This window comes from Macaca thibetana, chromosome 9, assembly GCF_024542745.1.
Source record: "Macaca thibetana thibetana isolate TM-01 chromosome 9, ASM2454274v1, whole genome shotgun sequence".
NCBI classification, from domain to species: Eukaryota; Metazoa; Chordata; class Mammalia; order Primates; family Cercopithecidae; genus Macaca; species Macaca thibetana.
The window spans coordinates 87,180,143-87,203,524 of record NC_065586.1 but is presented as its reverse complement, the minus strand read 5'-3'; the positions used below and the strand labels follow the sequence as shown (position 1 = coordinate 87,203,524).

The window sequence follows — 23,382 nt, the reverse complement described above, 5'->3', positions numbered from 1 at the left end:
TCTATTATATTTTCGTGGTTTTGTTGGACTCTTCTAAATAGGTCGAATTATCTGGTGGTTAAACAGTTGTGACCTTTCAATGATTGGACAGACAGCACAGGCTTTTGTTCCTTGTTTCTAACTTAATGTGTTCTTTTTTAGCTCTTACTTTTTGAAGGGATTAACTTTAAACCAATATCAAGGTTTCTTTTTTAAAACAACGCATTCTTTGTTGCTTGAAACCCTATCGCTTAAGAACTTTGAGTCTTTTTCACATTTGTGTGTAGGAGGCCTTATGGGTTTTCAACCCATTTATCATGGGAACCAATGATTCAGGGAAGAGGTCAACCTTAATTCAAGGCCCACCATGTGAGGCAGAGAATTTCAGATTCCTCAGCACCCAGTCACTTCACCAATAAGAACATGGAGGGGTTGCGGAGGGGGATATGAAAGATAGATTTTGTCAAAATGGAATTTTCTTTTTAAAAAATTGATCTGTCACTCAAAAAATATGCATTGAGCACTTCCTGTATTCCAGGCACTGTTGTAAGCACAGTGGAGATGACGGTGAGAAAAGGTGGACAAAGTCTCTGCTTATATGGAATTTACATCCTAGAGAGGAGAAGCAGATCATAAACAAGCAAATTAATCACTTACATTACTGGAGTTTTTAAGCTAGAAATCTAACATTACTTTTGTCATAAATTTGGATAATACAGAGGAGTATAAAGCAAGAAGTAACAGTGACCTTCCCAAGCTCCCTCCAAGTCCTTCCTCAAAGGTAACCATTGTTGCAATTTAATTTGTAATTTCTACCACGTGTATGCAAACAGATAGGTTGATTGTAAGGGGAGGGATCATAATGTACATATTACATGACAACTTGCCTTTTTCCTCCTTGGCCAGGTATTAGATGCAGCTTTCCTCATCAGAACATAGATCTACCACATTCTTTGCAAGGTCATAGTGTGAATGTATGAATCTGTTCCTCTATTGGCAGGCATCTTGTTTCCATTTCCTTGTCATGACAAACACTGCTGCTGTGAATACTCTTTGTATTATGTCATTTGAAATGACAGTAATATTTCTAGGAGCTAGAATCCTTCAGTTGAAAGTTCTGGGTCAAAGGGCATGCCTATTAGATTAATTTTGCTGATGATGAATGCATTTGAAAAACACATAGGAGGAAAAAAGAGAAGAAGAGATGAGGACTCATAAAAACAAAATATCAGGAAAAGTAGCGCTTAGTAAAGAGTGCAAGCAGAGCAGGATGGGAGCAGAACTGACCACAGAATGTAGTTATACCATCTCTTCTCAGCCTCTCATGAATTCCCCATACATTCCATAGCTAGACAAAGTTATTTCATTTGAGCTCCACGAAAATACATGTTAATGGTTCTCATTTGGTACTATTTGCCTTAACTCATAGTATGTTTTATGAAAACCCAGTAAATGTTAGTCAAATTCAAGCCATGAAATATGTATTGAATTTATCCATACATTACCTTGTATTTATTTAATTCAATCAGTAAATATTCCTGGAGTGCCTGCTCTGTGTCAGACACTGTGCTGAGCCCTAGAGATCCAACAGTGAATCCGGTAGAGCCCATTCAAACTCAACAGCCTAGTGCGGGAGACAGTTATTCATCCAATCCCGGAGCATAAAGTTGCCAGTGTCACATGCTAAGAAGATAGCTGATATTTACAAGAGCCTCTGACAGAGGCTTAATCCAATTGTGAAGGCCAGGAAAGTTTTTTCTGAAGAAAGTGCTCCTGAGTTGAGTTGGGAAAGGTTTGCTTATTGGGTAATGATGTGTAGGCTAAGATAGGAAGGGCTGCTTGGATTTACTTAGTTACGTAGATTAAGAGGGAGGTGGGGAGGACCTGATCCAAGCCTCAGTACTGGGGTAAAATTGGCAAGGATGGGGTGAAAGAAAGCCAGGTGGGTCTGGATGGAACTTGTAGTTCATGACTAAGCATGAGACTTTGTGAAACAATGTCAGCTTCACTGGAGAAGCTGATGAGGACAATGAGACCCTTAAAGAACCTGACACTAGCACAATATCCAGCACATAGAAGGAACTTTTAAAAGATTGATTAAAAGCACAAAGGAATGATAGCTCATGGCTAATTAAGCCTGAGCATCGAGCAACCATGCAGATACACCCCTGAATTTGCAGGGCTTGAAGCAAGTGTACAAATGAAGCCCACATAGCATGTGCCTAAATATTTTAAAGTTGTATATAATGCCACATCTACAGCCATCCTGTTCTTACTCAGGGCCCTGCAGTGTGATCCCCAGAGAATGATGCTGGTGTTCTTTTCCTGGCCTGTCCTGCTGCCTGTGAACTTGAGTGATTTCATGGCCCTGTCAAGGCAGGTGGGGCAGAAGGTGGCCCAGGCTCCCAGGTTACCTGGACCCACGTGGACCCACTGGACCTGGGATGGAGACTGACTTATCAAGCTGCCCAGGATGCCAGGGTTTCCTGAAACTGTCACCCAAGCAGAGGTGAAGTAGAAGGCACAGTGATCTGTCTGTCTGGATGTCCACTTGGGGTGATCTGGGGTATGTTACTTGAAGTAAATTGTGGCCCTGGTAAAAACCCAGGACAAAAACCATAATCCTTCACTTCCCCTCCCTACAACCTCCTGTGGCCTGAGAGGCCCAATTGGATGGCATGTTCTCTTGCCTCAGTCTAGGGGTGGTGTTGATACTGCAACTGTTTCTGGATTAATAATAGAATCATTTAGTTTATAGTGTAGGAGAGTTACTGTTCATATTATTTACTCAGGTGTTTCTTTTTTCTGAAGACCTCCCATGGGCCAGGCCCTGTGCTAGGGCCAGGACATAGGGTTGAACACCAAGGCCTGGCCTGTGTGCTCAGGGAGCTTGCACTGTGGCTGGGATGACAGGTTCGACACAAGCAGTTGCAATTGAGATGAGTGTCACGAGAAGGGAGGTCCAGGGTGAAGAAGAAGGGAAGCGACCTACCATGGCCACATGGCTAGTCTAGTGAGCGGCTGAACTATGAATGAAGCCCACCTTGGTTGGACTCCTGGATCCTTTCTCACCTCCCCATCACAGCACCGTTCAACCCAGAGCTATGGGGCTGCCTTGGAGGGGAACCCCAGTGGCAGCTCCCAGACGCCCCTCAGTGAGCACATCTAGAAGAATCACAGACATCATCCTTGAGCTCTTTCCATCTCACTTCTGGGTCAGCCCAACGGGGAAAACTTCCCCAGACACAATCTGCCCCTTCAGCAAGTGCTCTCCAACTGCTCCCCTGAGGGGGCTTGAGAAAGGAAGAGCATTTGATGCGGGTAGGCAGTACTGACCAGCCCAGAACAGGTGGCACCGACTCCATGGTCCGGGGCAGAGCCCTCTGCATTTAGATGAGCAGCAGGTTTGGCCCGTGGTGCATCAGACAGGGCTTCACTCTCCCTCTCTACAGTCCAGCCTTCAGCTCTCAGGGGTGGCTGTTCTGAAAGACCGTGGACTGGACGCCGCAAAGCAGAGCGTGAGTGGCTCTCTCTTCATCTGCTTTTGCCCTCAGGAGCTGGATTATGGTTGAAGGGCTCTTGCATCTGGACGAGGTAACCATAGAGAGAGCCATGTTTTCCTGGGAGCCTGGACAACCACTGTTCCTCTGGCCATGAAGGTGGAAGAAATGCAAGAGGGAGAGTCTGCTCAGACCTAGTGACGATAAAGTGCCCAGGGGCTCTGGTTACCTGTGTGGCTGGGACTCTGTTTCCAGCTTTCAAAGACATAGTCCAGGAACTAAGGAGAGAAAACTTAGGCAGAGGCTTTCTGTGGTGTGAGCTGTGCCGTGAACACTGTTCCTCCAGGCAGAGGGGTGGAGGGTGCTGTTCCCTTCTCCCAAACCAGTGGGAGTAGGGCTTCCGCAGCACCTTAGGAAAGCTTGACATGTGTGGCTGCAGTTAAGAGACGCCTTGCCTGGAGTCAACGGACCCAGAGGGATCCGAAGACTAGAGGCTGTGCCCCAGGCCGGAGGCACGGGGCAGAAGAAGGGAGAGAGAGCGTGGCTGCTGTGCGGGTAAACACAGACTCCTCTTTGAGAGTGGGTCGATGTTGCTTGACTCTTGGGGTTGGTATGAGAACTTGCAGTAGCAATATCAGTCAGGAGCCACTGAAGAGAAATCCTGCCCAAGATGGTGGCCTGTGGGAAGAGCACATCCCTGTAGAAAGAGGCTGTGGGCTGTAACCCTGGAATAGGTGAGGGTTATGGGAAACTGCCCACTGAGATGGAGGCATGGCCCCTGGCAAGGTGAGTGGCAGCTGAGAGTTGGGGAGAGGACCCTCCAAAAAACCAAGAAAGATTTCTGAGAGCTTTAAGTATCAGGCAGGCCCGGATGGCCTGGAGCTGGTTTACAACCTCCTGTGCTTTCCATTCACTTTCCTCCCCAACCACGTACCACAACTAGGAAGGAGAGGAGAGGGAGGGAAACAGAAAATGTCCAGGGACTGCTGAAGTTTTATCAGTGGAGGGGGTCTGTGAGAGGCACAGATAAACAAACGTTTGAATTACGTCTTTTGGGTTCCATTAGTTCGGTGTTGCATTTACATTCGTGGCACATTGGCCACTTGGGAGAGATTATGGGATTTACCCATCCTGCAGCAAGCCAGTGGTGGAACCCAAACTGGAATTCATGGCTATGCCACTGCAGTGAGCAGTGCTCTGAGGGGAGCAGGCAAGAGCCACCTCTGGGGAGGGCGGAGAGTAGGTGGCACTGAAGAAGGCATGGCAGGGCAGGTGCTGGGGCTGGGGCTCGCCGGAGGGGTGAGGGGCTGAGCTGGGGTGTTTGGCAGAGCAGCTGGTTTTGTGGGGAGCCCCTGGATAGGGCTAGTGGAAAAGGCTTTTCAGGATCCTTTCCTCCCCTCCACTCTCATCTAGAGCTTCACGCATGACCTAAAAACTCAGGTTACATTTAACTGAGGTCCTGTACACCGGGCTGAGGGGTGAGATGTGCAGAGAACCCCACTTTTCTCCATCAGCATATATTTTCATCTTGAGCACCACTGGCATTGCCCTGGGCCCCTTGCGTTGTTTTCTTTTCACCTGGACTACTGCACTAGGCTTTTCATCTGTTTCCATTTCTATCCTACCCCTACCCCCTGACAGTCTATTTTCCACCAAGCTCCCAGCGTGATCATTTAAAAATATAAATAAGATGATGTCAGTTCCCTGTTTAAAAATCCTCTTACTGTGCTCAGAATAAAATACCAGCTTTTAAATATGGCCTGAAAGTGTCTCCACGACCCGGCCCTGCCTCTTTCTGCAGAGTCCTCTCCCAGCCCTCCTCCTGCTTCCCGCTCCTGCACACTGGCCTTCCGCAGGTCGCTGGGCTGCTTGAGCAGTCATCGCAATGATGACTTTTTCTCAGGAATACTCTTCCTCCTGCCCTTCACCTGGCTAGCTCCAGCTTATCTTTCGGGTCTCAGCTTCAATGCCATTTTCTTAGAAAGGTCTTCTCATTCTTTCTCATCACGCTTATTCTCTTCAGAACATTCACCTCCAGTCTTTTTATTATGTATTTATTGTATGTGTTTAGCATACAATACTACAAACTCTGCTCTTGTAAAGGTGGAACCTGCTCAGCTCACCACCAAGTCCCAGAGCTTTGCACAATGCCTGGTATGTTATGGGTACTCAAGACAGTGTGACCACATGAATGACGTACATGTTGTCTTTGACACACGCTGGCCTCCAAGTGTCTGTCCTCCACACTGCTCCTCTTCCAGTGGCCAGGAGGGCCTAAGGACAGTCTTCTCTAGATCTCTCAGCTTTCAAACCCAAAGAGCCAGTGCGGCGGGACAGGGCTACCCTTGGAAGAAGACAGACCCATGGTGGAGACACAAATACATCCCTGGTGATTGCTTGCTAGTTACTTAGATTCAGATTCACGAGATTGAGTTAAGAATGCCTGTCTTATAAGTCTGTTCTGATGAATAAATGAGTGTGAGAGAAAAGGGAGAACGTTTCGAAAGTGCCTACTATGCACTAGACCCTGTGCTATAAATAGGTCCTTTATGTGTCAGGACATTCAGTCTGACACATAAAAGGAATGACTTTTATGAACCATCATGTGAAAGGAAAAGCTCTAAGCCAGCAGGATTTTGGTTACTTGGCAGAATTTAGGTCTTAAAGCAAATCAAATACAGAACATTGATATAACTAAGGGTTGCAATCTGCAGATGATCAGATAGAGATTGAAAACAACAGTGCTATCTTTTAGTGTGTCCTCTGGCATTGCTCTGATTGCTTTGTAACACATTTCATACCTCCACAAACCTATGGGATACATTATAATGATTTCTGCTTCATAAATGAGGAAACTGAAGCTCAGTGAGATTAGGTAGATTTCCCAGTTATACGACAGAATGACCCTGCATTTGGAGCCGGGTCTGTAGGCCACTGCATAGCTCTATTTTGGATTGAATTTGTGTCCTCCCCAAATTTGTATGTTGAAGCTGTAACCCCCAGAGCCTTAGAATGTGACTATATTTGGACATAGGGCCTTTAAAAATGTGATTTAGATTGAATGAGGTTATAAGGGAGGGCCTCAGTGCAATATGACTTGTGGCCTTAAAAGAAGAAGAGACATTGGGGTGCCTGTGAACACAGGAAAGGCCATGCAAGGACACAGGGAGAAAGCAGCCATCTGCAAGCCCAGGGGAGAGGCCTTAGGAAGAACCAAACCTGACAACACCTTGACTTTGGACTTCCAGCCTTTAGAACTCTGACAAAAATAAATTTCTGTTGTTTAAGCTACCTAGCCTGTGGTATTTTATTATGTCAGTCCTAACAAACTGATCTTACCTTCTGAGAAAGGCTGTTATCTTGCTGGCCTTTGGGCCTTATTAGAGAGGTCTGGCTGGAGGTTGGCAGCATCTACCAAAGGATCCAAGCTCAAGTTCTCCTCCAAGATGCTCTCTGCTGTTTCCATTTCCCACTGTATGTGTGTGTGAAGTGAGTGGAAATCTGCTTTGCAAAGGAGAGTGACTCCTGGAGTGGGGCAGAAGACCAAAAGGAAAGAAGAATTGGATCTGGAAGAGGAGGGAGAAGAGAAAGAAAAAGGATAAAGAGAATGAAATGAAGCTATAAACAGGAGTACACGAAATGACAGAAAGGAACTGGAAATAGACGAGGAGAAGGGAGAGGCAAGGAAGAAACACGTGGGAAAAGGAAGGGAGATTGTTGGAAGTGGCTGAGGATGGAGAAGAGACCAACAGAGGAGGGAAACAGGTAAAACAAAAGTGCAAAGTAGAGAGGGAAGAAGAGGGAAAACAGAAGAAGAGAGGTAGGGGACGATAGTGAGGATGAAAAAATGCAGAATGGAGGGGAGAGAAAAGAAGACAGAAATAACGGGCTCTGCTTTCCCTGAGAGCTGGCTGGCGCGCGCTGCTGTATCTCCTCTGCTCAGCCTCTCCCTCCTCCCACTGAAGTCAGTGCCATGCAGTTGTGGGCCAGTTGCCTGGAGTTAAGAACACAGAGCTGGACCTGGGGAAGGGGAGGAAGCCACAGTCTACTGGACAGCAGCCCTTGCCTGGGCCCCTGCTCTTCAGGCCTTTGTGGTCTAGCATGAATGCCCAACTTTGGTCCCAGTAGGTCCCACGTGCTGAGAACTTCAGTAAGATAATTTCAGAGAAGAGGAAAAGGAAGGGAGAGAAAAAGACAGGGAAAAAAGAGAGGCTGGCTGGGGACTGGCTGACACCATGATGTGAGCAAGATCCCTGGGGACCACAGTTCCATGCCAGAGCCCAAGGGATGGGAATTTGTTTCTTCACCCATTCATTCCAGCACTGTCTGGCATATGAATCTGGGAATGTGGTGAGAAAAGGAGGACAGTTCCTGCCTTCCTAGTACTTAATAAGCCAGTGGTGAAGAGGGAAGCATGTTTGCAAGGGGAGGAGGTACACAGTATGTCTAAAAGCACATGATCTAACAGGTGACTGCTGAGATCCTGTTTTCCTTGGCAGATAACGCTTCACGGAATTGGCTTCCTTTCTAGGGCGCTATTCCTGCTCGCCCAGGTGTTCCACTTGGGCCATTGGTTTCATGTGTATCTACTGACTAATGATCACTTAAGCCAACTTTAGCTTGTCACCTCATTTGAGGCTCAACAAAGCAGGTGGGACAAATGATCTGATGCCACACAGCCTTCCTCTAGAAACTTTTATTATAAGAGGAGATGCTGTCCACCCAAAGGAACAAATCTTAATACTGGGATCTTACACAAGAGGGTCAGGGTGTCTATTTTTAAAGTGAAAATATGGCCACCTGGAACCTTGCCATCTTTCATATACTTACTATACCAAAGTTCTGAAGTCGGAGATGGAGCCAGTGGGGGGAGAGGATATTGTCTGGCAAAGTGCTGAAATCTATATCAGCAATGCTTATGTTTCTGAAATTCAGTTTCTTTCCCCACTGTATACTGGTGCCAGTAACTATGCAAGTGTGCGTGTCTGTGAGGGTGGGGATATACCACAGTGACCAAGTCAGCATTCTTTCAAAGCTCACACTCTAATGGGAGGGCAAACAAACATCAATGACTGTGGTTGTGGTAAGAGAGCTAAGTGTTATAGAAAGGGAAAGAAGTCTGGATAAGCTTGAGATGATGGACTATAAATTGGTCTATGTAGGATGAACAGGGTTTTGTAAAGAGAAACAGCCCTTGGTAGGAAGAACAAGGTTTTGGACGGTGGAGCAGGCTTGGTAGGAGGAGCACGATTTCTAATGAGAAGGGGTGTTATGGTGCTGAGATTTGTAAGAGGAGTTGTACTTTGTAATGAGGCATGCGGGCTTTGTAGGAGGCACAGGGATTTAGGAGGAGCAGGGCTCTTCTAGAAGGAATAGGTCTTTGTAAGGAGGAGTGGGCTTTGTAGGAGGAGCAGGGCTGTGTAAGTAGGAGCAGGTCTTTGTGAAGAGGAGCACATATTTGTAAGGAGAAACAGTGCTTGTAACAGCATCAGGACTTTGTAAGGAGGAGCAGGGATCTGTAGGAAGGGCAAGGCTCTATAGGGAGAAGCAGGGCTCTGTAAAGGAGTAGGGTTTGTAGGGGGATTGGGGCTTTGAAGGAAGAGCAGGGCTTTGTAAAGAGGAGCTGGACTTTGAAGAAGCGGGGATTTCTAGGAGCAACAGGACATTGGAAAAAGGAGAAGCTCTCTTTAAAAAGGAGGGTTTTGTAAGTAAGGGCAGGGTTTGCACGAGGAGCGGGGCTTTGTAAGGATAACGTGGAATTTGTAGGAGTGGTGCTTTGTGAGGAGGAGCAGTGCTTTGTAGGAGAAACGGGGCATTGTTAGGAGGAGCAGGGCTTCCTAAGGATAAGCTGGGATTGTTAAAGAAGTAGGACTTCGTAAGGATGAGCAGAGCTCTGTTGGAGGAGAAGTGATTTGTAGTAGGAGGAATGCTTTGTATGAAGAACATTGCTTTGCAGGCGAAGCAGAGCTTTGTAGGTAGAGTGGGGTTTTGTAGGGGAAGCAAAGCTTTTTAAGGAAGATCAGGGCTTTGCGGGAGCAGGACTTCGCAGGAAGAGTAGGGTTTGCTGAAGGAGCAGGACTTTGTATGACAGCAAAGCCGTGAAGGAGGAAAAGGCCTCTGTAAGGAGAAAGAGGCCTTTGTGAGGAAGAAGAGGTATCTGTAGAAACAAGGTTTTGTAAGATGGAGCAGGGCTTTGTAGGAGCAGTGGGATCTGTAGAGAGGAGCAGGGCGCTGTAAGAAGGAGCAGGACTTTGCAGGAGGAGCAAGACTTCCAAGGTTTCCTTGGGAGGACTAGAGATTCTTTGGAGGAGCTGGGATTCCTAAGAAGAGCAGGGTTTGTAGGAGGAGCAGGATAAGGATAAGCAGAGCTTTTGAGGAAGAGCAAGGCACTATATGCAGAAACAGGGCTTGTAGGAGGAGCAGGGCTTCCTATGAGGACCAAAAGTTCTTTGCAGGAACAGGTCTTTTCAGGGAGGAGAGGCTTTTGTAGTGGAGGTGCTTCCTGAGGAGCAGCTGGGCTTTGAAGAGGGAGCAGGCTCTGTAGGGATGAGTGGGGCTTTGTAAGGAGGAGCAGGGCTTCCTAGAAGGAGGGCTGTGTGAGAAAGGCTGGGCTTTGCTGGTTTCTACTGGTAGTGATCACTGCATATTTGTCCTCTCCAGGCATTATTCTCTATTTGATTGCTAGGGGCAAATCCTGGCACTGCAAAGTCCACGGCAAGGGTTGGAATGCCAAGTGGGGTGGTACATGCCTTCCAGAAAAATGCTACCTGCACGTTCCCCAGCCACATGAAGAGCAGAGTGACTCCCAAGCTTCTCACGCCTGGCCTGGGTGCAAGACCCCTCTTTCTCTTTCCAAACTAGTGAAACGATAAGTGCTGAGCCTGTGTGGACAACACCCTTCTAAGACCTAAGGCAACTGTGACCTCTTTTTGCAAATGTAGGGTGTGGCAGACATTAGGAGGTCACAAAATTTTCCTTTTTCTCCTTGGGATGTGGCTTCACTAGGTCCTCCGGCCTTGCTTGCAGTTAGGTGAGGCCATGCTCTGGCCAGTGACATGTGATGAAAGCAATGTGTGCTACATGTTCCAGCACTTCCCATGTGCAGTCCTCCACATTCTTTCCCATTCTGCAGCAGCCTTGAAGAGAGTGGAGCTCAAATACAGAAGAAAGCCAAATTCTGCTCAGAGGAAAGCTGCTTTCCCTATCTCACTGAAACCCCTGAAGGACTGGGGTTTCTAGCTACCTCCATGGTTTCACTAACGTAAGACAAAGCTTCAGGCATCAAAATCACAATGGGGCCGAGCTAGAAACCATCGCAGTGTTCCTGACATAAATATCTTGCTTTGGCCTAATGAATTCCTGAGGCAAGTGTACATGGAAAGTATTCATAAACAACGCTTAGCTATCTAAACTGGCTGAATGAAACAGTCTGTCTTTCAAGTCACTTGGGCCTGCCTTTGATTCCTAATTACTTTCAAAAGGTTTTTTTTTGGATTTGATTAATCTAACAAAACAAAAAATTCTTCCAAGGGTGTGTGTGTATACACCTTAAGTAGTATTTGAGGGACAGTGTGCCATTTTAAAATAAATAACTGAAGAATCCTTAGAAAATATTTATGATCTCAAACACTCAATAAATTTCAATAAAGTTTGCTACAGGACTAGTACTTAAAGGAGATATTTTTAATGAAGGCTGCAAGCTACAGCGACTAATATTAAAGATGACAAACAACAATAAATTATGCAATTTAATTTTTAATAACAAAGATACTATATTTTAACATGGTGAAATATACTTGGCTAAGTCCAGATTAAAAAAAAAAAGTATCTAGCCCAACAGTACAATCATACAGCTTTGTACAGAACATTCCATAGATCAACAGAAAATACATTTGAGCACAAAAATAAAAAATATTTAAAGAGAATCTCTAAGCAGCATTTTATTTCTGCAAAAGACATATCTTGTACTGATTAAATATCTACAAGTGCTTTTCCTTTACAAAAATACATATATTCTTAATAGACTAAGTCATTAACAATGACCTGGTAATTCTTTCACTTCAATTTGAATGATTTATAAGCTAAATCTTACAACCACAAAAAGGTTTTTATTTGTATTAAGATGTTACCACTTTTGACAAAAAGCTTAAAATATTTTATATTTCAAAGGAAAATTAGCAACATAACTTTACAATATATCCTATGATATTTTGATTGTGAGGGCTACTCTATTTAAAACTGATGATCTCTGTTGTGTTGCTCAGATGCAGGAAAGCAGCAGAACCCTGGTACTCCCCCAACAAGCTCCTGTCGCGGACCACAGCTTCATAAGGACACTTAGGCCCCCACCCCCATTCTAAAAAATACTACAAAAGAAAACCGACCCCAAACAATGCTAGGCTGATCCCATTACATTTTTAATGTGTAGAACTCCTGCTCCAGTGGACTGATGTGCAGAGGATGGATAAATAAATTTGTTGACTATCTCTCCATCACCCAGAACTATTTAATCTTCATTTACACTAGATTAGTTTCTTATTCCATGAAGCTCCATAGATGGAAGAAAACTAGACTCAGTATTTAACATATCTGTTTCACTTGATTTTAGATTTAAAATTATAAAAATTAAAAATCTCTGAAAAATCAGTCTCAGTTTGGAACTATAGAAAAAGGGGCATAACGAGTATACAGACACATTTGAATGAGCATTTAAAATAATTATTTTTAATTTTATAACTTTCTGAAAGGAAGTGCTCAAGCATTTTAATTCTATTCGAAAATATAAGGAAAGCAAGTAAACATTATTTATGAAAACTGTATTACACTAGGAAGAGAATTACTTAAATTATTGGAAAAACATCACTGCAATAAAAACTATTGAAAATTGTATTGTACATTTAAGTATATCTGAATTAACTTTCAGTCTGATGTTTTCCATCAAAATGCTACTCAACTAGGTTTGTCAAGTAAATCCAGAAACAGTTATTGTGTGCCTTGAAAGGGTTTGAGTCTCTGGTGTATTTAATATTTTTCACTTTTTCATAAACCAGATCTAGCAGACATGTTCCTTATTTTTACCCAAACTGTAGGAATATATATTACAAAATATTGATAATTGCATTTCAAGTTTTCATGTTTCTAATCCAGAAAATTAAAGTTACGGCAAACTCATTCATTTTTGAAGTTCCTACTACCAACCAATATCTTACTAGTATAAAGCTTAGCTTTCTGGAAAATTCCTTATGATAAATCAGAATATGTAATAGAGTGTGCATCCATTTTTACCCTCTCCAAGGAGATTTACCTAGTGACCTATCAGAAAGGCTTCATGAGTTTTACCTTTAAGGTAGCCCATAGCATGAATTCCCAAGGAAAATGGTACAAGGGGGATATGGAACTTCCTCTTGATGTACATGCTTGTTCTGTGACCCATTTTGTCAAAGCTGGCTGTATGGCTAAATTCTAATGATAATAAACTAAGTGCTGAGGAATAAGACAAAGAGTTGCATTTTTTTGGAGATGGAGACTCGCTCTGTCACCCAGGCTGGAGTGCAGTGGTGTAATCTCGGCTCACTGCAACCTCCACCTCCTGGGTTCAAGAGATTCTCCTGCCTCAGCCCCCCATGTAGCTGGGATTACAGGCGTGTGCCACCACACCTGGCTAATTTTTGTATTTTTAGTAGAGATGGGGTTTCACCATGTTGACCAGGCTGGTCTTGAACTCCTGACCTCAAGTGATCCACCTGCCGCGGCCTCCCAAAGTGCTGGGATTACAGGCGTGAGCCACTGTGCCCGGTCTAGAGTTTCTTTTTAAGGGGAAAAAAACCACAGGCTCTTATGAAATATTTTGAATACAGAGAAAGCCCTTACTTATATAAATTCCATAGAATGAACTCTTTTCTATATAAGTAAGGGTGTTGGCACTTTTACCAAAGTCTGCCTTTAATAAAATTTCTCATATTACGAAGAATACAGGAGCTAAATCGAAGCTTAATTTTAGTTTACACTGCCTCCATGAAATAAAAAGCCTCTCAAATTAAAAATCTCAACTTTCTTTTAAAGTAGGTATTTCTCCCACTTTTCATGCAAAGGAAGGCTATTTGTTGTGTTTATCTCTTTCTCACCTTTGAGGATTTCCTAATATCTGTTAGATGACGCTGAAAAACAATAAACATATTTGAAAGGAAGTGTGTCCTGATTATTGCAAGAAAAGCCTGCATATGACTGATCTCACCAAGAAAATTCAGTTTAAAGCCTTTCTTTGGTGATATTTTAGCAATTAATCAAGGTTATTGCCTAACTATATAAAATTAAATTGCAATCTAAAAATTTCCAACCTCCAAACTGTTAAAACCGTCTCTCCAACATGGTTATTAATTTACTGTAAAATGTCTTTGGTGATATCTATATTCTTATGAAAATCTTCCAAAAAATTAACTTACAAGAGCCTATTTAGATAGGAAACCATTCATAAGAGACAGGTACAGATAACTTAAACTTTATGCAGTAAATTTAAAACAGAAATGCACTTTAGCAATGAGGCACTTTCTCTTAAATATTTCAGTAAAGCTAAACAGTTCACAATATTATATAACACACTTTTTTTCTTAAAGAATCAGTTTAAATTTAGATTACATTTGAGTGTGTAATGTAGTTGAGCAAAATCATTACATTTATAAAATGTGGCACATTAGTATGGGATAGATGTTTAATGTATAAAGAAATAATATACTTCTCTAAGAGTAGTTAAAAGGCATTACCCAAGTTACCTGTACTCCAGACTGAGTATTACCTCATCAATGAGCATTTTAGTTTATTTTTTCAAACTTTGTAAAGGTGTTTTGCTAATCTAGAGAAAAGGCCATACATATTTTGATTTCTCTATTAACTGATGTGATTACTTCAATTAAAGTAATGTTTATAAACCACAGTCATTCTTTATATCTAAGTTCCCTTGACCCTTTTATATTTATAATTTCTAAGGCAGATAAAAGAGATAACAAAATCTTTTATGGAAGTAAAGGTCTTTCAGTTTATTGCTTAAGAAACAACAGATTAAAGAAAACTTTTAGTTTTAGTCTCTGATTTTACAGATTCAGATGATTCCTATAGGTTATTTATATAAAGAATTCATTTTATAAGCACCCTAAATTTATAAAGCTAACCACAAAAGTTGCCTGTACATTTTTTCTATACCTAGTTTCTTGCAAATTCTACAACCTGACTTAAGGGGTAATTAACGGGGAATACAGTGTATTACTAGACATGAAAGTAGTCCTATCCTTAGAAAGCTGTAGTTGAATAATATACCAAAATAAGTCAGTTGAAGAAATCTGTGATTCTAGTAGTAATACTATATAACTTATGACCATCAAAAAAATGTGTACCTTTCTCCAAACGACAATTGATGCCTTTCCTTATGTAAGCTTTTCACATATTTTGGCACATATTCCATTGCATTTCAATAAAAATGTTAATGCATTATCAGTAAATAAAAGAATTCTATACAAAACTATTCTGTTTCATAATTGCTTCCTATATATTTCCTTGGAAAATAGTGAAATTAATATGACAAGGCAACTAGCCAAATTTAAAGAGATTTTGTAAATAAAATTCATTTATGGCCATTAAGTTTTGGCTGGAGGGTCAAAACATCAAAGTCTCACTTGTGATTTTTAAAAATGCACTCAATTCGTTTTGAGTTAATTAAAATTCTATTTGCAAAACACTATTTTAATCACTGACCTAGGTGTGACAAATTTATAATAATTTGTAAAAGTTCTTAGGGATGTCTGGGAACTGAGTTTCACAGCATAGAAAAATAATTTCTGTAGCTAGATAATAAATTCAGTTTTTTCAGCCATTTGTAGTTAACGAAAATCTGCCTTTTAAATTCTTTTAAGTGCTTGTGAGCCATTGCAAGAACAAAAACAATCTAACAAAACAAAGTTAAGAAAGTATTGCCTTAACCTTTTTCACCAAAGTTAGAACAACAGAAAAATTTAATAGACTTTTTGACTCAAAAAAAGATACAAGGAAAAGATAATTATGAAGTTTCAGCCTTTTACGTAGTGAAACATATTAAGATTTAGCTGTAGTTTGTATGTTTGCTAGAGTTGTACAATATCTTATTTCTAAGAATCATTTTGAAATTCAGAAGGCTTGATTTCTGATACATTTTACTGGAAAATGTGGCACATTTACCACATATGCAGTATAAAACCTAAATGTGTGTAACACACAGGTTGTGCTCATGTCATATTTCTCAAACAAATATTTTCCCTAACTTTCAAGATTTTTTCCTAAGTTTCAAAGGTTAGCTTGTTTGTTTCAAAGCTATTTCCAAATAAGTTTTTTGAAAACTGTAAATTTTAAAAGATTTAAAATGACAGTTTTCATATAATTTAAGGTAACAAGACTTTCTTTGACTTGCAGACTAATCCTAAAATGAATGGAAGACTTAACAAAACTGCAAAATACAAGACATTTTGTATTTCTGATCTTAATGAACTCATGTATAAAATAATAATCTCATTTCCCCAATTACTACAGGATTTAAAATAAAATACCCTTAACCTATTAATTTTGGTTAGCATAGTTCTATACTGCATTTATTCTATTTTATGCACAAAGTTTGGAAATGTGAAAGGTAACTAACAGTTTTAATCTACAACTGTTTTGAGACTTTTGAAATCCATAAAATAGCTAATGTTATGTGCTCTAAACATCCTAATATTTAAAATCATCATAACCCTCTGCATGCCACAATGACATATACCTAAGGCCAACTTAAAAAGAGAAATAATGCACTCATTAAATGACAGCAACAATGTAATGATACATGAAATGAGCTATACAATGACATTTCCATGAAGCAGCACCTGCTTGTCATAAGGCATTATGAAAGAAGATTAACCTTACTTACACATTAATTTTATCAAAAGTAAATGTGATCAGCTGCCAACATTTTGAATGGTTGGGAATCTAACTTCAGTTCAAGAGGTCACATACATTTTCAGTCTGGAGGGCTAACATGCCTTCCTTGTGCAATTGGTAGACTACACGGACAGATGCTTAGAATGTCTACAATTATGTTGTGCTCTAATGTTACAGAATAACTGGAATTCTTGGCAAAAGGACTTGCACACTCAAGAATGAACTTTTTCACACAAAAAGCTTACCAAGAACAAGACAGTGGCTCAAAAACCACTTTTCTAAATATATTTCCATACAAAATAATTTCAAGATATAATTATTAGTTTCTTGTACAGTACGCTATTTAAACAAGAATAAAATAGTAAGTATGTGAAAACTGCAACACCACAAAAATTGAGCCATTTTACTAGTGTAATTAAACATTAGAACAATCTTGGAACAGGCAAGCAAAATATTCAGAAGGTTGAATCATGGCGGCACACCTAACTGATTTTAACCATGACTTGCACACTTTGAGACAACACAAATACCTTATGCAGATGGTTCAGTAGCAGAATGGCACTTGGTTTGCTCCTAATAGAAACAACATGAATGCAACTGACAATTGAGAGATAGACAATGGCCTTATTTGCATGCTGAAAATCTGGTTGTGTTCCTCTAGTCCACACACCATTAACTGTGCAATCTGTTGACGAGTAAACAAATAGTGCAGGATTCATCTCAGTGAGGTCTGGGCCCCTTCATCTAACCAAAATCAATTCTTGGTCGATACTGCAATACCATAGGGTATGACTACAAAATAAAGACAGATAATGAATAAGACTGTACTTGGATAAAAACAATACAGTTTATATACAAAGATTTTAAGAATTTGGGGTTATAATTTACAATATTTCCTGGTACTAGAGATTACAACAGTTAAAATTTGAGTTACCATTAAAACTCGATTTCTTTTGATTGCCATTATTTTTCTGTAATCAGTCAAGTTTTCAATAATATGCAGCAGAGGTCAAGTTTAAAGGTCTACAGACATGATGCAGGTTGTATATATGACTAGTACCAGCACAACACTTAGAAGAGGCAAGACCTGGGGACGACTGAAAGTTACATACCCTGCTTATAGGCATTCAGTTAGTAACCCTATGAGGCGAACAAGACAAATCAGCAGCCTGGATTCCACTACAGCTTAGGCTGGTGAGAGCCCACTAAATCACAAATCAACGAAGAGACCCCCTCTGCTAGGAACCTGTAAAACTGGAGTAGTGTTCACAAATCACATTTCTTACAAGTTTGACACATTTTTTTTAATTTAAAATTTATTTTAATGATCCTTTAAAAATATTGAAAAAGTAGCTAATTGTTACATGAAACATTTAGGTCACTGCCTCCTTTCAACAGTTGATACTAATAAACATTTGGATTTTACTACAACATAAAATAACCGAATGGTTCATATTGTTCTTCATGTCACTATGTAGAAAAGGTATCATACATCTGGCTATCATACAGAACTAGAGAGAAAACAGCTTCTTTGGGATAAAGGCATATGGCATATGCCACGCTACCTCTGTGTTTGTTTTTACCCTGTACCATATCTTATAGAACCAAAACATCAGTGGTTTCTCCTTTCCTTAAATCTGCAGATACCCCCTCTTAAAATGAAATTTGAGGAGCTAATTTTATGGAATCAAGAAGGGGCTGAGATGGCCACTGACTGATGTTTCTCCATCTTAGTATACATGAATACAAAAATACGGTATAGAGAACTTTGTATTCTTTCATATAGATAAAAGGGCTAGACTGAGACATAACAATCCTGAAAAATGACCATTTCAGTGCTTACTATAGCTATGCTACACACTGGGACGACTCAGTGTAGGAATCTGTAACCATTCAGCTCAAGATGGAACTAGAGGGTAGGAATACAAATGCCCTAGGTCTTGCTCTCCCAGCTGAAGTACAGCAGATGCTACCACAGCTGTCTAAGGGCTGGAGTAAAAGTGTAAAAGTCTCAGACAGTCTCTCAGGGTTTCCAGGATCTAAAACTTCTAAAACTGTTTTGGTTTTACTTGTTTTTATTTTAAACTTTATTTAGTTCCCCCTGAATCAGAATACCTGGGAAGGAGTAAGACACAGATATCTCCATTTTACTAAACTCTGGATGTTTCTGAAGCCCAGAGAGATTCTGAGATGACCAACATCCTTTCCATTCTACGTCACCCAACCCACAGCTTGCCCTTCACTATGATAACTGCTCTAGTTTTGCGTTTGATTCCCGATTCTATTGAATCTGCACACTCTCTGCAAATACATAAGCCACTCATTTTAGAATGCATTCATCATATATAGAAGTATCCATCATCAGTTCTACTAGGGATAAAGGTACAGAGGGAAGTAAAATGGCTTGATTGGTAATGCTTGGGATTTTCTCAGTTTTGGGCTGAAAATAATTTTCTTTTCTCCCCCAAGTAGCCATTTGTGTGTGTTCTATAAGAACATATGAAGTTTAATAATTTTATTGAAATGTGTCACAACACTGAAAATTGTAAAGGTATATTTTAAGTTCTATTTGTGTTTCGGTTTGTTTTCTGAAATAAAATGGCACCACACTAACAATAATGAAATGTGGCATATAATTACCTCTTAGTGTTAAGTGACTGCATTAAATAGACCTACATTACAGTTTCTAGTCCTCAAGTCTCATTATGTAATAAAAATAAAGAACAGATACTTAGAGAATACATTTCAAATAATTTTAGAAAATGATAAAACTGTCTTTGATATACTTTTTTCCTTAAAGAATGAATTATTTTTGTCAAAACTTGTTTTTACTGTAGATTTGGAAAATACAGAATGGTATCAAGAAAAAAAGGAAAAATATTTAAATCCTACCATCCAAAGGTAACTACCATAATAATTTTAGTGTATATTCCTCTACTCATTTTATCTACATTCGTTTTTTTTTTTCAAAACTAGAATCATGCTAAACACATTGTTTAGTATCATTTAAATTTTTTATACATTTAGCAATTCCACAAACCTATTTCCATACCATTTGATATGGTCCTACATAATTTTTAACAGCTGTATATTATGCTGTTATAGAAATGAACTGTGAGTTATCAGTAAGTCTCCTTTTGCTGTACATTTGAGTTTAGTCCTTTTCTCCTTTGCTATTATAACTTAATCTTAACCCACCAATCTATTTCTTTTGCCCCAGGATAGATTCCTAAAAGTGGAACTGCTAGTTCAAACAGCATACACATTTTAAAGAGCTTTTTGATCAATACTGTTACACTGGTCTTCAAGAAGGTAGTTCTGGATGGGCGCGGTGGCTCACGCCTGTAATCCCAGCACTTTGGGAGGCCGAGGCGGGTGGATCACGAGGTCAAGAGATCAAGAACATCCTGGCCAAAATGGTGAAACCCCGTCTCTACTAAAAATACAAAAACAAAACAAAACAAAAAAACCTAGCCGGGCATGGTGGCACATGCCTGTAATCCCAGCTACTCAGGAGGCTGAGGCAGGAGAATCACTTGAACCTGGGAGACGGAGGTTGCAGTGAGCTGAGATCGCGCCACTGCATTTCAGCCTGGCAACAGAGCGAGACTCCATCTCAAAAAAACAAAAAACAAAAAACAAAAAAAAAAAGTAGTTTCATTTTTCTACATTTTTAAAAGAAATTTGAATGCCCATTCCTCTATAGCCTCATCAATAATGATTACTATCTTTTCCCACCTCTTAATTTGGCAATCTAATAAGCATAAAATAGTATTTTTTTTCATTTCTTGACTTCTAAGAAAGTTACTCATTTTTATATGTTTATTAGCCCACTGTGTTTCCTTATGTATCTTGCCTGATCATGTCCTTTGCTCATTTTTATGAAAAGTTGGGATTTTTCTTACATATTTGTATGAATTCTTTATGTATTAAAAACATTAAACCTTTCTCATACATTATAAATATATTTTATGATATTTTTGCCATGTGCTTTTAATATTAATAGTCAATTCAATTTTTTTAGGTACACTGTGAAAGGCCATCCCCACTCTGAGATCAGTTCTTCAACTATATTTTCTTCTTGATCTTTTATAGTATCATTTAAAATATTTACCATCTTGAGCCATCATAAACCTATACTGATGTAAAATGTGAGGTGGAATTGAATTCCCCACCCACAGTCTCAGTATAATTAATTGAAAACAAATCCTACTAGATCTGCACCCTACATTACATTCCTGAGTGCACTATTACCAATCGGCCCTTATGCACTGTCATGTTCCAGCCCCACTGTCCTCCTTGCTATTCTCAAACAACCAGATATAATCAATTCTCAGGGCCTTTGCAGTGTGTTCCCTCAGCCTTCAGTGCTCTACCTCAGATATTCACATGGCAACATCTCTCAATTTCTTTTGATCAACAATCACCACCTCCAAGAGGGCTTCTCTTGGCTATCTTATCAAAACTATTCTATTTATCTATTTTACTTTTTCTTCTAACACTATAAATTTTAACATGTTTATATTTTTTGTCTGTTACCATCATTAGTGTAAGTTCCATGAAAGAAAAGATTCATGTTCATTTTTACTTCTGTACCCTCAAAGGCCTAGAAGAGTGCCCAATGCATAATACTCAATAGATATTTGTTAATCATTTTACTGCATTAATTTGAAATACCCTCTTTAGAGACTCATACATACTAGGGTCTGTTGCTGAGCTATTCTTTTTATTCATATGTCTATATTTAAGGCAAGACCCTATTTTAATTACTTCAACTTTAAAATATGCTTTAGTATGTGGTAGTACACATTCCCTCTCATTACTCTGTAAAAACATGACTGATCAGAAGCACCTGTTGATATTTCCTTATGAGCTTTAGAATGACTGACTTTGTCATCTTAAACAAAGATCTGGTAAAAGTGTGTTTGGAATTACATTTAACTCTATAATTTAATTGAGGGGTGAACTGGCATCTCTATAAAATGTAATGTACTATTTAAATTTCTTAGGTATAAAATGGAATTCTGTATATATATGAGAAGGTCTCTGTTCTTAAGAAATATATGCTGAACTGTTTAGTGGTCAATTTTCCTGATACCTGCAATTTACTTTTAAATGATTAAATTATATGTATACACACACACACACACACACACACACAGATTAATTAATAAGGAGATGAGAAGAGAAAGAGAGGGGAAGAGGAGGCAAAAAATGTGGCAAAATGTTAACTGATGAATCTAGGTAATCGTAAAGAATATTCCTTTGTATAATCATTGCAATTTTCTGTTGTTTTGAAAAACTTTTCAATAGGAAAACATCAGGACTTCACATTGAATTTTATCAAACACCTTTTCAGTATCTACTGATGATTTTTAACCTAGAGTATATATGTATAAAATATATGTATATTTTATATATATATTTTTAATCCCATTCTCCCAATATTAAGTCATTCCTTCATTTCTGATAAAAAATGATATTAGGCCTTGGTTTACTATTATCTTACTATATTAGTGTATTATTTATCACTTATTTATATTCAAAATAAGATTTGGTACCCGTTTTCTAATTGTGGGTTCTCTGTCAGTTTTTGCTATTAAGAATGGCAAATTGGAAAGTTTCCACCTTTTCTAATGATTAACAATAGATACAGCATAGGAATGATTTATTCCTTGAAAATTAGAGAGAATTCTGACCATAAAACCATTTAGGTATCCTTTCAGGAAGTTAAGAGTGCATCCTATTAGCTACAAGTTCAATTTTCTTACAGGACTATAAGCCATTAATGAGGTGTTGAAGGAAGAAAAGGAAATTTGTATGGATTTAGAAATTTGGTCTCACTCCAGTTTTTCCCTAATACTTTGGATCATGGTTTAAGGACATCTTCATTTCTAAGGAAATATATAGACATCAACACCAAGAGTAAAAGCAGAAAGCCACGCATTGCACAGGTTATAGCTACAGGCAGTGTTATCGTTACATTTCAGCATCCCCAAATCAGCCATGAGGCTAAAGCAGCTGAAACATCTATATACCTCGGATATACACAAATCTCAGCAGCTCAGTTACATTATGTACCCCAGACCCTTATCTGCATAAAGAGAAGAATGATCTTTCTCCCTCAATGACTTGGCCTTCAGAGATGTTAAATTTACTTACTACATTGCTGAAAAGCTAGGACTTAAAGAGTATGTATCAAAAAGAACACATTTTAATGAAGGCATGAGAATTCCCATGTCATAGAGCACTGACAAAAGGCTGAAGAAAATTCTAGATAACTGCTAATTAAATGTTTTCAATTAGCAATTTCAAGTGATTCTTTTAATGCTTAACATACATTCATTTGTCCCAACTCCAAAACTGTAACACTGGAGGTAAGTATGCCAGTTAAGTTTGTTATATAATTACAATTATCCTTTCTCCCTGGCTCCAAGGAAATAAAGATGAAGACTACTTTAATTACTGAAATAAAAGAACGTTGGATTTTATTATTTTATTATTTATTTGTTTGAGACAGAGTCTTGCTCTGTCACCCAGGCTGGAGTGCAGTGGCACAATCTCAGTTCACTGCAACCTCCACCTCCTGGGCTCAAGTGACTCTCCTGCCTCAACCTCCTTAGTAGCTGGGACTACAGGGGTGTGCCACCACACCCAGCTAATTTTTGTTTTTTTTGTAGGAACAGGGTTTCACCATGTTGTCAAGGCTGGTCTCAAACTCCTGGACACAAGAGATCTGCCCGCCTCAGCCTCCCAAAGTGCTGAGATTACAGAGGTGAGCCACCATGTCTGGCCTAAAGTTTATTAAAAAACAATTTTTTTTTAATCTTGCTATATTGCCCAGACTGTTCTCGAACCCCTGGCCTCAAGCAATCCTACATCCTCAGCCTCACAAAGTGCTGGGATTACAAGCATGAGCCACCATGCCTGGCCCAACAACGGATATTTTAAAGAAATGGTATGATTA

The 23,382-nt window shown here is 39.8% G+C and overlaps 1 protein-coding gene and 1 long non-coding RNA gene across 10 annotated transcripts in view; one reads left to right on the top strand and one right to left on the bottom strand.

The window, feature by feature from the left end:
- PCGF5 (polycomb group ring finger 5) overlaps positions 1 to 23,382 on the bottom strand; it is a 132,302-nt gene that overhangs the window by 440 nt on the left and 108,480 nt on the right. For 4 of the 9 annotated variants that reach the window (XM_050804888.1, XM_050804887.1, XM_050804886.1 and 1 more), the window contains one exon: positions 11,217 to 17,207. The exons of the other annotated variants lie outside the window; for them this stretch is intronic. In XM_050804888.1, the coding sequence (XP_050660845.1) occupies positions 17,160 to 17,207 (48 nt within the window). In that variant the 3' untranslated portion in view covers positions 11,217 to 17,159. Of the gene's footprint in view, positions 1 to 11,216; positions 17,208 to 23,382 lie in introns of those variants that run through there. 9 annotated transcript variants of the gene reach the window in all.
- Positions 1 to 23,382, top strand: part of LOC126963025 (uncharacterized) — an 80,544-nt gene that overhangs the window by 34,186 nt on the left and 22,976 nt on the right. The window lies entirely within an intron of this gene.